The sequence below is a fragment of the Bison bison genome, unplaced genomic scaffold (assembly GCF_000754665.1).
Source record: "Bison bison bison isolate TAMUID 2011002044 unplaced genomic scaffold, Bison_UMD1.0 scf7180017864063, whole genome shotgun sequence".
In the NCBI taxonomy this organism is placed as follows: domain Eukaryota; kingdom Metazoa; phylum Chordata; class Mammalia; order Artiodactyla; family Bovidae; genus Bison; species Bison bison.
Window position 1 is genome coordinate 1,682,543 of NW_011494635.1, and position 15,590 is coordinate 1,698,132.

The 15,590-nt window shown below is 45.1% G+C and overlaps 1 protein-coding gene across 1 annotated transcript in view; it reads right to left on the minus strand.

Moving 5' to 3' along the window:
* RALGAPA2 (Ral GTPase activating protein, alpha subunit 2 (catalytic)) overlaps window positions 1-15,590 on the minus strand; it is a 283,032-nt gene that overhangs the window by 267,081 nt on the left and 361 nt on the right. The window contains exon 2 of the mRNA XM_010836602.1: window positions 15,540-15,582. Coding sequence (XP_010834904.1) covers window positions 15,540-15,582 — 43 coding nt within the window. The remainder of the gene's footprint in view (window positions 1-15,539; window positions 15,583-15,590) is intronic.

The window sequence follows — 15,590 nt, forward strand, 5'->3', positions numbered from 1 at the left end:
GGAAAACTCAGCAGTGGCCACAGGACTGGAAAAGGTCAATTTTCATTCCAGTCCCAAAGAAAGGCAATGCCAAAGAATGCTCAAACTACCGCACAATTATTGCACTCATCTCACACGCTAGTAAAGTAATGCTCAAAATTCTCCAAGCCAGGCTTCAGCAATATGTGAACCGTGAACTTCCTGATGTTCAAGCTGGTTTTAGAAAAGGCAGAAGAACCAGAGATCAAATTGCCAACATCCGCTGCATCATCGAAAAAGCAAGAGAGTTCCAGAAAAACATCTATTTCTGCTTTATTGACTATGCCAAAGCCTTTGATTGTGTGGATCACAATAAACTGTGGAAAATTCTTCAAGAGATGGGAATACCAGACCACCCGATCTGCCTCTTGAGAAATCTGTATGCAGGTCAGGAAGCAACAGTTAGAACTGGACATGGAACAACAGACTGCTTCCAAATAGGAAAAGGAGTACGTCAAGGCTGTATATTGTCACCCTGTTTATTTAACTTATATGCAGAGTACATCATGAGAAATGCTAGACTGGAAGAGAAACAAGCTAGAATCAAGATTGCTGGGAGAAATATCAATAACCTCAGATATGCAGATGACACCACCCTTATGGCAGAAAGTGAAGAGGAACTAAAAAGCCTCTTGATGAAAGTGAAAGTGGAGAGTGAAAAAGTTGGCTTAAAGTTCAACATTTAGAAAATGAAGATCATGGTATCCGGTCCCATCACTTCATGGCAAATAGATGGGGAAACAGTGGAAATAGTGTCAGACTTTATTTTTCTGGGCTCCAAAATCACTACAGATGGTGACTGCAGCCATAAATTAAAAGACGCTTACTCCTTGGAAGGAAAGTTATGACCAACCTAGATAGCATATTCAAAAGCAGAGACATTACTTTGCCAACAAAGATCCGTCTAGTCAAGGCTATGGTTTTTCCTGTGGTCATGTATGGATGTGAGAGTTGGACTATGAAGAAGGCTGAGCCGAAGAATTGATGCTTTTGAACTGTGGTGTTGGAGAAGACTCCTGAGAGTCCCTTGGACTGCAAGGAGATCCAACCAGTCCATTCTGAAGGAGATCAGCCCTGGGATTTCTTTGGAAGGAATGATGCTAAAGCTGAAACTCCAGCACTTTGGCCACCTCATGAGAAGAGTTGACTCATTGGAAAAGACTCTGATGCTGGGAGGAATTGGGGGCAAGAGGAGAAGGGGACGACAGAGGATGAGATGGCTGAATGGCATCACTGACTCGATGAACTTGAGTCTGAGTGAACTCCGGGAGTTGGTGCTGGACGGGGAGGCCTGGCGTGCTTCAATTCATGGGGTCGCAAAGAGTCGGACACGACTGAGCAACTGATCTGATCTGATCTGATCTGATCTGATATTACAGTCAGATTCACTCAGGAGGGAAAGAGTTAGAGATAAAAATAAATAAAACAGGAGCTAAATGGGAACGGCTCCAGCTCTCTCACTTCTAACAACTAAGGAGCAGAAGAGAGGTGCTGAGGGCAGAGAGAGGCATCTTACTTATGTCAAACAATCATTATTAATAAGCATAATAACGGCTTACAAAAGGGATCTGTATATATTAACTCAAACCTCCAACAGCCCTAGGAAGTAGGCAGGGGAGGGTCAGCGGGGTCAGGTCCCCACCAGGACTGGAACCCAGGCAGCAGTCCGGCTCTCCCTCACTGCTTACCTGAGTGAGCCTAACATTAACAGAAAATGATGGAGGAAGTGCAGGGAAGTACATCTGGAAACACCGTTTTTTTGAAGTACATAAGAGAGAGTTGGTAGAAAGCCTGGAAGTAAACCGTTACTAAACTCCAAAGAGAACCCAGAAGTTGGTATATTTAGGACACCAGAGCCAGCTTGCAAGGGGAATGACCTTCACTCCAAGACAGGTTAAAAGGGTGGCCTTTCTGTGAAATTAATTCAGCAGAGACTGAGACAGCCTTTCGCAAAGGATTCTCTTTACTTCCAGAAACTCGCCCCACCGTCCCCTGCCCCATCATCAGCCAGGACACTGTCCGAACTGTCTCGTCCCTCATATGAGAAACCAAAGGCAGCCACCCTTCTCCCGCCAGCCTGGGTCTGCTGACAGCGCAGAGCGCCTGGACTCCCAACCTGAAATGGGTGGTGGATAATTTTCTGTGTGAGTCCCATGGGACACAACAGGGCCATTTAAGTATCAGGTAAGTCTTCACTTACTGATGTGAAAAACATCCAAGGCAGGTCAGATCAGAAACAGAGTGTCAGCCGTGCATAATGACTACTCGTGTAAAACTGCGTTTCTGTGTGCATGCACAACACATAGAGATCACATATCAGCAACAGCAAGCACAGAAACACGCCTACCAAAATTTTAACACTGGTTATCTGGGGACTGAAGAATGTGAAGAGCTTTTTCACACTTAAATGATTTTTTGCTTATTCATATAAGTCAAATGTTTATAATGAGTATGTAAAATTTTACAACCAGAAAAAACCACAAAACTATTACTCATTTCAGAAACAAACAAAAAAAAGCTGCCAGAGTGTTTCAGAGATTTTCTTTCAATGTCTGATTATTTATCGTAAAAAAGAAAAGCACAGCAGACATGACATTGACCATAATTTCCTCCAAACGGGTCTGACTCTTCAAGCTTGAAGAACATTCAAGACCCAAGCAATACAGAAAAGTAGTATCTTTACCAGGACGAAAATGCCCTAAAAACAAAAAATAATTTAAACTTTCTCTGCCCAACATTGTGAGTAGACCTCTTCTGTAATAACAGAGAAATTTTTTGTACATAAATGCCTTGTGATGATTCAGGTCTAGAGGACTTTTCTGCTGTCTTTAGGGAAAGCTGCTTCTCTAATCGTCATTCACCGCAAAGGGTAGAAAAATGATACAGTCCGGCAGGAAGAAATGATCTCTGTCCAGCCATTTGGTAGCTTGTACTGCACAGGAACAAACAATGGTGTGACACCCCTGAATGCAAACAGGTGATGAAATTGCCAATCACGGTCAGATTCACTTGGATGGGACAGCCTCAGCACATGTTAAGTTTTGGTCAATCCAGGGCTCATCACCAACTGTGGAGCCGAATTCCCCTTCGATTCAGCAGCAACACCGGGTCGTAGAAACCACATATCTCTTCAATTATCACTGAGCTGAAGACCAAGACTCCCTCAGGCCTTTCCACTAAGAAACACAACCTAGAGGGAGTTCCCTGGTGGCCTAGTGGTTAAGATGTGGGCTTCCGCTCCCGTGGGCCTCAGTTCGACCCCTGCTCAGGGAACTTGCATAGCTGCAAGCCAAAACAAACTTCTTTTAATGGCTCAAGTTCTTTAAATAAAAAAAGTAACACAATCTAGAGCACAAACAGGGTCCTAATTTAGCAGGTACATGAAACCCAGTCCATCTGCTGCCTTTCACTACCATTCATGGAATAAATTAACACTGCATGGACCCATCGATGTTTTCCTGTGTTCATTCATTTCCAGCCACTGGCTAGTCTCCATTTCTTGTCCACATCGGGGCACTTCCTAAGGTACCTACTCTCTGACTCTTACAAGAATTCAGGGTGATATAGCAAGTGCACTCCACGCTGTCACAAGCTCGGGCTGATGCGTAGTCCAATCTCACAGCCCAGGGCAGTCGAGCATTCCTGCCTCACTGGCCACGGTGGTCCCAGCCTGTCTCCTCATCATGACCCACTCCAACAGCAAAGAAAGACCGGCCACATGTGCTGGACATGGCTCCCTCCAGGTAAGGAATCTGCCTGCAGTGCAGGAGATGTGGGTCGATCCCTGGGTTGGGAAGATCCCCTGAAGAAGGAAATAGGAACCTATTCCAGTCTTCTTGCCTGGGAAATTCCATGAACAGAGGAGCCTGGTGGGCTACAATCCACGGGGCCACAGAGTCAGACATGACTGAGCAACTGAACAACAATAACACTCCCCTGGGGCCCCAGGAGTGGGTCTGTTCACACACACACGAGGAGAGAGGTTTCTTTCAGGAGAACTTTATTCATGGTCTTGACTCACTTTTTGGCCATGCCACACAGTATGCTGGATCTTAGTTCCACGGCCAGGGACTGAACCCGTGCCCCCTGCAGCGGAAGCATGGAGTCTTTACCACCCACCTGCCAGGGCAGTCCCTTGAATTATTACTTTATTGATGGGGACTTCTGGCTAGTGAAAACAATCTCTGTCTGGGGCAGGAAGGCTCTTAGAAATGTTTCTGAACATCCGTATAGATGGCTGATCCTCTCCCACAGACTCAGATCCAGGTACATGGAAATCGCATTTTTGGTTTTTCTGAATGCAAGCTCAGACATGCCCAGGGCTGAGTATAATGCCTGGAACGTGGTTGGTGCTGGATAAAAAATAACATGGGATTCTGGAGCCAGCTGCCTGGGTTCAATCCTGATGCTACCACTCACTAGCTGGGCAATGTTAGGCAATGTTCTTAATTTCTCTGGGTTTTATCAGGAAGACAGAGATAATGATATTCCCCACCGCACAGGGGAGAGGATTAAAAGTACATGTAAAGTATTTCTGGTGGTCCTTGGCACAGGGAAAATGCCGATTAAATGCTACTTGTTATTACAAATATGGAAGCAAGTCACCAAAAGGAATCAAGATGTACAAAAAGCTGTTGGTGTTCTTGGTGTCATTTAGCATCAGTATCATTTAGTGAGCGAGATCAGGCAGAACACAGAGGAGCAGAATATAAAACCAAAGGCTACAAATGCCAATGGAAGACACACAGAGCTGTGGGAATTCTGAGGAAAGAGCGTTTCAGGGAAGAGGGGTGAAGGTACTTTGTGTGAAAATGTGACGTGACTCTGTCGGCTCCTGGAAGAATTCTGCGGTGCGGGATGGGCAGCACCTTCTAGGAGAAGGGACCGGGTATTCGTTTGGGTTCTCTGGGAAATGGATATTAAAACAGGACTGTTCACGCAGGAGGTTTATTGAGGGAGATGCTGTGAAGGACGAAGAGGAGGACCTGAGAAGGGCGGACTGAGCCCTGCACAGAGGAGGGGAGGGAGGGGGGCTGAGAGGCAGCAAAGGTCTAAGGAGCTGCTGGCCCAGGCATCTGGGTCTCCAAGGAATGACCACGTGAGCAGCCCACGTGCTCAGTAACTGGTTGGAGGAAGCCCAGGAGGAGCCCGGCTCTGGCTACCCAGTGGAGGTGGGTCCAAGGGCAGCACCAGAAGCATCAGTCAGTGGGGCCCTGCAGTGGAGCTGATCTGAGCACAGCCTCTCACGGCTCCCACGGCTGGCACAAGCCGAGGTCCTGGTACCTCCTGTGTCCTTGAAAGTATGGTTGAGCCTCAGCAAATACGTGCCATCGCTGAAAGTCAAACACAAGACAATATCCTTATCTTTTTCAAAAGGGTTTTTTTTTTTTTTAACTAAACTGCAACTGCAAAAGCAAAATCAAAGTACATATTTACTGTACAGATGACAATTACTTTTAAAATAGCATTCTGTGTCTTTCAGATGTGGTCTCAGTTTCTGAAACAACATACAAGACGTAAAGTGGTTATGAAACATCTCTTTTCTAAAAATCAAAGTTGAAGCCCTCAGAGCAAGATTCAGAACAAAGAAAAAAGGCTCTACTAAGGATCTAGAAGGAAAATTCCTTTATAAACCAGTTGCTTGAGGCCGCAATTTGATCAAATGAGAAAATAGTTTGCAGAAGTGTGAAGAGCTACACGAATATGAGATATCAATACAGTCAAGTGACGTCTCAGGTGGTGTGAAGTCACCTGAAAAATAAAAATGGAGAAAATCCCGATTACCCTGAAACACAGGAGCCACACCCCTCAGGGAAGGTGCTCCCACAGTGAGGGACATGAAGGAAAGAGGACCTCTGGGGACACAGCCATATCCTCCTCACGCCACCTCTCGGGAAGGGCAGGCAACATCCGTACCACTTAAACTGTCCCCATTTTATTTATTTATATATATATACATATATATACACACATCATATTTATACATATTTACACATATACATTTATATATATAGTCCATCCTAAAGGAAATCAGTCCTGAATATTCATTGGAAGGACTGATGTTGAAGCTGAAACTCCAAGACTTTGGCCACCTGATGTGAAGAACTGACTCATTTGAAAAGACCCCGATGCTGGGAAAGATTAAAGGCGGGAGGAAAAGGGGACAACAGAAGATGAGATGGTTGGATGGCATCACTGACTCAATGGACATGAGTTTGGGTAAACTCTGGGAGTTGGTGATGGATGGGGAGGCCTGGTATGCTGCGGTCCATGGGGTCGCAAAGGATCAGACACAACTGAGCGACTGAACTGAACTGACCCATACATATACATTTCCCCCTTCTGGCCAAGCATTTAATTACATAAGTTAAACTGCATTTATGAGATCATCCCCATCCCCCGCAATGAACAAAAACAAAGCCTCTCCGATTACAGTGTTTATTTTGTGAAGATACATGGCAGAGAAAAAGGAGTAAGACACCTTCAGTTCCTGTCACTACACAAGCGAGAAAACTAGTCAGCAGTTGACTTGCCCCCGTACCTTCACAGAAAAAGCAGAAGCCATGGTCCGAGAGGTCCCTGCACCACCCTGTCACCCCGCAACCGGTTCCTGCTTCTTCTAAGCGGCTTCAGACAGAGAGGAGCCCCTGTGTCAAGCCTGTTCTGACCCACCCTCTGGATCCCACAGCAGATCACAACTTTCATCATTTTAGCCCCTTTCTCTCTACTATTTCTTCAATTTTGCTCTTTTATTATTTCTTTCTCCTACATGTACAGAAACTCAAATTCTCCCAGGTCTTAAAAAATGTAAAAACTATATCTACACACACACACTGACCCATCCATCCTTGATCTGGGATTTCCCAGTCTCTTCCTGGCATATGAATGTGTGCTCTCCCCATGGCAAAACCCAGAAATAGGACTCAAGCTGTCTAGAGCAAAAAACCAGGGTGTTCTGTGCTCCTACAGCTGAGAAGCTCGGGGTGGGGATGGTGCAGATGGGGCTGAGCTCCTCGGTTCACACAGGATCCATGGACCCTCTTCACTCTCCATCTCTCCGCTCTGCTTCCTTCTCACGGTGAATTCGATTCAAGGCAGGTGCTCCCCCCATTAAGGGCAAGGCAGCACAGGCTACATCCTCTTGGATTGTAATCTCAAAGGAGAGGAGCTCTCACCCTCCAGGCATCCATGTTTCAAACCTCAGGGAGACTGGGGCTCCTGGACCATTCACGGGGGAAGACACTGGATTTGGCTCCTCCTCTGTTTAAAACTCTTGCCTGGATTCCCAACATCCACCCACAGCACAGGGTGAAAAACCGTGCACTCAGCCACAGGGTGGCCATGCCGTCACCTCCGCACCAGCTCCTCTTTTCTGCAGTCTCCTCACCCCCAACACGCCCACCTGGGAAACTTCTGCATTCACAAGTCCAGACCCACCTCAGCCCCGCCTGCCCTCAGGAAGCACTGCTGGGCTCTCCAAGGGGCTTTCTGAAGTGCCTCCTCTCCACCTGCAGCCCCCCATACATTTCCATGCACCCCACCCAGGCACCAACACCCTCGTGGAAATGCAGCCATTTACTTGTCTGTCTCCCCTAGCAAACTGCAAATTCCGTGCTTATGCCTTATTAATCTCTGAAGACACAGCCCTGCCAAGCAGACACACACACACACACACACACACATCCACACGCACACACACACACACACACACACAAACTCAAAAAAAGTATGGGAAACCAAGTTTTTTAAAAAAAACCCAAAAACAAGATAGTGGCTTACTACATTTATACTTTAACTATGCTTAATTTTACAGTAAAATAACATATTGCTTCTTTTAAAGATAATTTTAAAGTTTGAATTGAATCGATTTGCTATTTTGAAAGTCAATTTTTTAAAGACAATAAGCAGTTCTCTACAGTTTTATCTCTGGTACTTAGTTTGGAGACTAAAGATTAGTACGCTAAAACAACTAGTAGAAGTTATGCATGTCCATCAGCAAATAAAGCATTTACAAGCAAAATAAAAATTATAAAAGTTTTCATTAAAATACTCTGGACCTACCAATTACCCTTCTTCCCAGAATAAAAGGTCAAAGGCAAAATAAAAATTATAAAAGGTTTTATCCAAAATACTCTGGACCTACCAATTACCCCTCTTCCCAGAATAAAAGGTCAAAGGCAGCCTTTCTCAGTTATCTCAAAGAAAACATCTGAGCTCTCAGACTTTCATCCTAGGTCCATCTTTCTCACATCAGAGAATCTCCAGCCTGAGGAGCAGGGGTGGGGTATCTGTGTGACATATTTGTGTTCAAAGTTCACTTTATACTCCAGAAGTTACAGGTATATGAGCAACTGATGAAAAATGAAGGAAGGGAGCATTAGGGCAAAATCACTTGGCTTCAAACGAGGTCACCGGAGAGAAGCCATCCCAAGACTGCCTGAAGGGCCTGGAGTTATACGCCCCGGCTTCGTGCTGGCTGCAGAGTGTCCGTGTGGCACTAATGTCCAAAGAAATATTTTACCACCTGTGATGGCTGCCAAGGACATGGAGAGGCCAGCGAACACGAAAACACAGGAGGAGTCTTTTTATCTTCTGTCATGTTCATATCAAATACAGCCTCAAGGTCTGCCTAGAACAATACAGTAAAAACAGACTAGGAAGAGGGCATCAAAACTCAAAGCAGCATGTCTAGGAGACATGCGAAAACTGAGGGCCTTTGGTTTACATGTTAACATTCATTCTTGTGGGGAAATATATTCTCTGGTATGTAAATATGCTTTTGAGTCAGGATAACTAGCAAAAGCACGACATGAGCTGAACAATCCTATGACTCCCAGCCCTACTCCTTATGGGCAGGAGTCCACCTCTGGGAGCCTCAGTTTCCCCATTTTCAGGTTGGGTGTGGGGACACCACCATCATCAGAAATTGGGGGACAACCCAGTGAGATCATGACACTGATAAACAACCATGTCACAGCCTCCTAATCCCTTATTAAGCTCCAGACCCCACATCTAACAATTTCGCCAATGGTCCCATTTGGATGTCGCCTTTTTCTCAAACTCAGTACAGTTCAGTTCAGTCACTCAGTCGTGTCCAACTCTTTGCGACCCCATGGACTGCAACATGCCAGGCTTCCCTGTCCACACCAACTCCCGGAGCTTGCTCAAACTCATGTCCATCGTGTCAGTGAGGCCATCCAACCATCTCCTCCTCTCATCTCAAACTCAACACACATCACACCAAACTCACCTTGCTCTGTTATTAGCTCGGGTCTCCTCCCAACCCTTCTGGCTCTATCCATGGCACCCCCACTCTCCCATATACCTAACATCAATGATCAAATTCTAACAAGGTGTTCGCTGCTGCTGCTGCTGCTAAGTCACTTCAGTCAAGTTCGACTCTGTGCGACCCTAGGGACAGCAGCCCGCCAGGCTCCTCTGTCCACCGGATTCTCCAGGCAAGAATACTGGAGTGGGTTTCCATTTCCTTCTTCCAACAAGGTGTTTACTGCTGGTCAGATTACAAAGGATTTGACTGTTTCACCTTGCTGCCAGAGAGCACATGAACACCACTGAGGAGAGCATAGTGAATCAAGGCATAGACACACTCAACCCAGCAACCTGACTTCAGTGAATCTATTCTAAGGAAACAATGCAAAATGAAGAATGCAAAATGCCATTTCCCAAGATGTTTAGAGTAGTAGTATTTACACCCGATAAAGAAAGAAAGAGTTAAAAAAAAAAAAGAGGAAAAAAGGATCGATGAAGAAAGGAAACTATTTAATCACCAGAGGATAGTCTCAACGAATACCTGTCGTTAATAAAAATAAAAGTAACATAGGTAAAAGCTAACAGGAAGTTTAAAAGGCAATATTTACAACTTGTGAATAAGTGAACTTGTCCCTACTTAAAGCAACAGATGCACAGAAGGAAACATCAAAATATTCAATTCTGTTCTATGGGCATTAAGAGCATCAGTGAACAGCTATTCTCTCCTCTCTGGTTCCAAATTATTTGGTCTGAATCTTGGGGTCACTAGAGTTGACTGGGCTGTGGCCCCTGACCCCAAACCTCTTCTCCTTCAGATTCATCACTCCTCGTCCAGCTTCTGCAAACCACACTTGAATCTAGAATCACTAGTTTCTGGTCCTTCATGACTCCACCCTCCTCTCCAGTTGTCACCTGTCAGCTCCTCCATTGCCTACCTTCCCAAGGTCTCCCCGCCCTCCCACCAGCCCAGTTCTATCCTGGCCCTGCTGGCAGGGAGGCAGTTCTCAAATCTTATCATTTGACCTGCTAAGAATTCTCCAAGGGCACCCTCTCACCTGCAGGATAAAATCAAAGCTTCCAACCCCTTGAGATCTGGCCCCAACTGCCTCAGCTTCTACCCGGTCAGGCTACCCCTCCTCGTCTCCTCCAAGACCTCATAGTCCACCTCCCCATCCTGCCTCACCCCTGGCCTATACGCCACTCCAGCCACTGCTCTGACACTGCAGACGCCCTCAGGGCCAGGGTTTCAGCACCCAGTCCTCCACGCCCGAGGTTCTTTGCTCTCACGCATCATCTCCCAGGTGCATCTCCACCACCAGCTCCTCCCCTTCTCGGCTGGAAAAGCCCTCCCCACCCTTGCTGCTGCTGCTGCTGCTGCTGCTAAGTCGCTTCAGTCGTGTCCGACTCTTAGCGTCCCCATGGACTGCAGCCTACCAGGGTCCTCCGTCCATGAGATTCTCCAGACGAGAGTACTGGAGTAGGTTGCGATTGCCTTCTCCTTGACCCTTGACTTTCCCCAAATCTAACCCTGCTCTGCCCAGCAGGCCGTGCTGGCCATGAGTGGCTGCCCAGCACTGGAAATGTGGCTGGTCTGATTGGAGACATGCTGGACATGAACAGTACATGCACGACTTCCAAGACGTGCTATGTGAAGATAACGGAAAAACTGAAGATTTTACTTGGACTACCTGTCGACAAAACAGATGTATCGGGTTAAATAAAAGGTATTACTAAAATTAATGTCACCTGTTTCTTTCTGTAATATTTTTATTTTTTAATATTTATTTTATTCATTTATTTATTTGACTGCACTGGGTCTTTGGTTACAGCATGTGGGATCTAGTTCCCTGACCGGGGATCAAACCCAGGGTCCCTGCACAGGGTGTGTGGAGTCTTAGCCACTGGACCACAAGGGAGGTTCCTTACCTTTCTTTTTTTACCTTTTTAGATGTGGCTACCAGAGCAGTTTAAATTACAGCTATGGCTCACATATATTTCTACTGGACAAAGTGAGTCTAATCTTTAGTCATTCTTTAGGTCCTGGTATGAGTAAAACCTCTTTCAAGACGCCCTATCTTTGGTCTTTCTAGCGTTTTGGAGGGTTTTTTTGCCACATTACTCAGCACATGGGACCTTAGTTCCCCATCCAGGAATCGAACCCAAACACTCTGCATTGGAGATGTGGAGTCTTCACCACTAGACCACCAGGGAAGTCCCCCTATCTTTGTTATTAATGATCTTTTCTGCACCTTGAAATCCTATAATGGAGTCCACCATATAAGCCACTATCTAATTACATAACACATTATATGCTTACTAGTAAATATTTTATATCTATTATTCTTGCCACATCAATGCCATGTCTAAACCCTATTTAATAGTAGGCACTCAACTTGTTATTAGGCATGGAATCTCTGCAGCAGCAAGAGAGCAATACACAGTATTTTAGTTTTGTTTTGTTTACTTATTTTCTTTCCTGAGGATGATTTCAACAACGTAAGGAGACCTGGGAGTCGGGAATCGAAGAGCTCTTTGTTCTTCCTCCAACTTAGATAATATATTCACAACATTTAGTGCCTGGTTTGGCCCCCAACAAGCCCCGCCTGGCCTCAGTTCTCCCCCATCCTTTAATATAAAGTTAATAATATCAGGCCAATCTACAATATACAGCCAAGTCAAAGTAGCTACATTAAGTTCTAACTGGAGTCATTACCGTGATACGAAGAAATACTCTCCTCTTCACAGCTAACTGTATCTTTCTCAGCCAGTCGTCTTAAACACGGACTACTTTTTATGAAGAGGGAAAGGATCGATCACAATTACTGAAACAAGAAAGGAAAAGGGACAGCCTATCAAAAGGCTCGTCCTAGCCTATTAATGACAGGAAAGAAGTGATGAGAGAGGAAACTGTAAAATGTTTATTCGGAGCTGAAGTAGCTCATACAGTACACTCACAATAACCTTTACGAGGCAGACATTACCACACCCATTTCACAGAGTGAAGAAACTGAGGTTCACAGATGGGCTGGGAAACTGGCCCAAGGTCGTGCAGCCGCAGGCTACAGATCCAGATCAGCAGTATCAACTTGGTATTTAACAACTAATGTGGTCTTATAACTTGAAAATATGTGAAAAGCAAGAGAATTATCTAAATATACAGATAAAAATACAACAATAATTTCGATTCATTTCCTTCTAATGATTTTTTCTTTGCAAATATATCTATTTTGTTTCCTGCTAGTTTATTGAGACATAACTGACATACTGGAGAAGGCAATGGCACCCCACTCCAGTACTCTTGCCTGGAAAATCCCATTGACGGAGGAGCCTGGTAGGCTACAGTCCATGGGGTCACTAACAGTTGGACATGACTGAGCGACTTCACTTTGACTCACTCCAGTATTCCTGCCTAGAGAATCCCAGGGATGGGGGAGCCTGGTGGGCTGCTGTCTATGGGGTCGCAGAGAGTCAGACACGACTGAAGCAACTTAGCAGCAGCAGCAACTGACATATAGCACTGTGTAAGTTTAAAGTGTACAACATAATGATTCGACTTACATATACCACGAAATGATTATCACAGAAAGTTCAGTGAACACCCATCATCTCAGAGAGATAAAAAGTAATGAAATAGGAAAAATGTTCTTTCTTCTGATGAGAATTCTTAAGACTTACTCTTTTAACAACTTTCATATATAACATACACCAGTGTTAACGACATTTACCACATTGTATGTTACATTCCTAGTATTTATTTATTTTATTACTGGAAGTTCATACTTTCTGACTGCATTCATTCAATTATCTCCCCCCACCCCCCCACATCCTGCCTCTGGTAACTACACATCTGGTCTCTTTCTCTTTTTCTATTTTTTTTTTTAATTTTTAATTTTTATTGGAATATAGTTGATTTACAGTGTTGTGTTAGTTTCTGCTATACAGCAAACTGAATCAGCTATACATATACATATATCCACTCTCTTTAAAATTCTTTTCCCATATAGGACATTACAGTGTACTGAGTAGAGTTGCCTGGGCTATACAGTAGGTCCTTATTAGTTAATCTATCTTACACATGCGTGCATGTCTGCTCAGTTGTGTCTGACTCTTTGCAAACCCACGGACTGTACCTCGCCAGGGTCCTCTATCCATGGGATTTTCCAGGCAAGAATACTGGAGTGGGTTGCCATTTCCTGCTCCAGAGGATCTTCACAACCCAGGGATCAAACCTGCATCTCTTGTGTCTCCGGCATTGGCAGGCAGATTCTTTACCACTGAGCCACCTGGGTGTGTGTATGTCAATCCTGATTCAAATAGTTTCTTGATCTTGGCTAAGTCCTAGCTTTTAGATCAGAAGGTCTTTTTTTCTAAGTAGACTTTTCCATAAAGTAGCAAATCAATAGGGTATGTGATGTGGTGGGACCACTACATTGCTGTACTATTTGTCTTTAAAGCCTTTAAACCCACAGTTGTAAGCAAGAGTTTACACTAAACAGTATGAATCAGAATGCCTCAGACATGTTTACAAAAATCTAGTCCCTACAGATAAAGACTACAATAATAAACGAAGTAAACCGAGCCAATCCACAACAACAACAACAAAAACACTATACATAAGGAATATGAAAGAGCCCCTCCAGGCTACAAAACTGAGGTCAGATGTGTTAATGAAAGGACAAAACAAAGTTCCTCAAAATGAGACAAACACTTTCAAGTAAACCACAGGGCCTTGAAAATTAATTACTTTCTCAGAACTGCTCAGAACAGTAACAAAGTACTATATGTCTCTAAGAAACCCAACGTCTAGGTTTAATGGATTCTGCCTTTGCAAAATGTAGCCAACTTAATCCTGTAGGCTTGGACTGAACACAAGTTCAAGTTCTCTACCACAGAGTAAGTCCCCAAGCATCAACTACTTTAAAAAACCTCTCTGCTCTGCCCTCCATTATCAAAAATGTCCCTACAGTAGGTGTTAATCAGTCACTAAAGAGCCCCACACAATACAACCTGTGTGAGCCTGGTATTTCAGTACAGGAAGTAGAAAGCTCAGTTTACCAAGAAGACTGCATTTCACTTTCAAAAGTCTTGAAAGCTAATCCCTCTAACAGTACCTAATTTACATTTCATTCCAAACTGACCAAGCCGGCAGTGGCATCTCAAGGAATCCGAGAATGTGAAAAACGTCACTTGGCAAAACTAGGTGTGTGGATTTTTCTTCCTTAGAGGTATTTCACAGTATAAATAGAAATCATTTGCAAATTTTAACCTCATGAACAAGAGCTTTATTTAAATTCTCACACGTACAATGAATTCTGTTATGCCCTCTTTCCTCAAGTGACAGACACATGCAGACTTTGTGCCCTAAATCAGGCAATTTTGCTCCTTTCAAGAAGAAAAAAAGACATCTAGAAGACACATAAAGTATCTTTTTCATAGCCCCCAAATACACAAAGACAAGTCTGTATATTGACAGTAAAGGTGTTTACATTCTAAACAAAGATTAAGACTCAAGGGGGTAGGAAGAGAAAACAAATAGCAGAGTAAACTGGCTGCAGATCACAGGTGGCAGGTGAACGGAGGCCTTGGGAACACTTGACACCCACGGGAGTGAGCTTCATCCCAGGTCAAGTGCAGGCCCACCTGGGGTCTGCAGTTCCTCCACACAATGGGCTCACAAAGACGCAAGAAGCCACAAAACTGTCAGTCATCTTGACAATAAAGCATAAGCAGCCTCCTGGAACCCAGGAAAGTCACCCCTCCCTCCCAGCAAACACGAGGAGCCCCCCTCACACCAAGGACACAAAGAAACCGAGTCAGCCAGATCCATGGGAAGAGAAGTGACACTTAAATGTATCCCGAGGCCATTCGGAGGCTCAGTCTACTGGGGGATCAGACTCAAAAAAAAGTAAAATTAAAAGTGGCGGGGGGGGGCTGGGGGTGGGGGGAGATGACAGTTCAATTCAGTCTGCGATGGGACCCCACTTAGGGTCTCGGACTCAAACATTAAAATTAAGAACTAGGAGGGGAGATGACAGTTCGATGGGTGCGTGCGACGACCCCCAGGGTTTGCTGGGGAGGGGACCGTCCCGCCGCAGTCCGGCTCCGAGGCCACCCGGGGGAGGGGGTAAGTTTACAACTCAGGGGGCCTCCGGGCAACACGCGGAGGGTCTGCGTCCCCAGCCCGGCATCGCAGCCCGACGATCCCCGCCCGATCCCCGCAGGAGCGCGCCCTCGGCCGCGCCGCGCCTCACCCAGCAGCGCCCGCAGGTGCTTCAGGCGGGTCAGCGCGTCCTTCTTGGTAT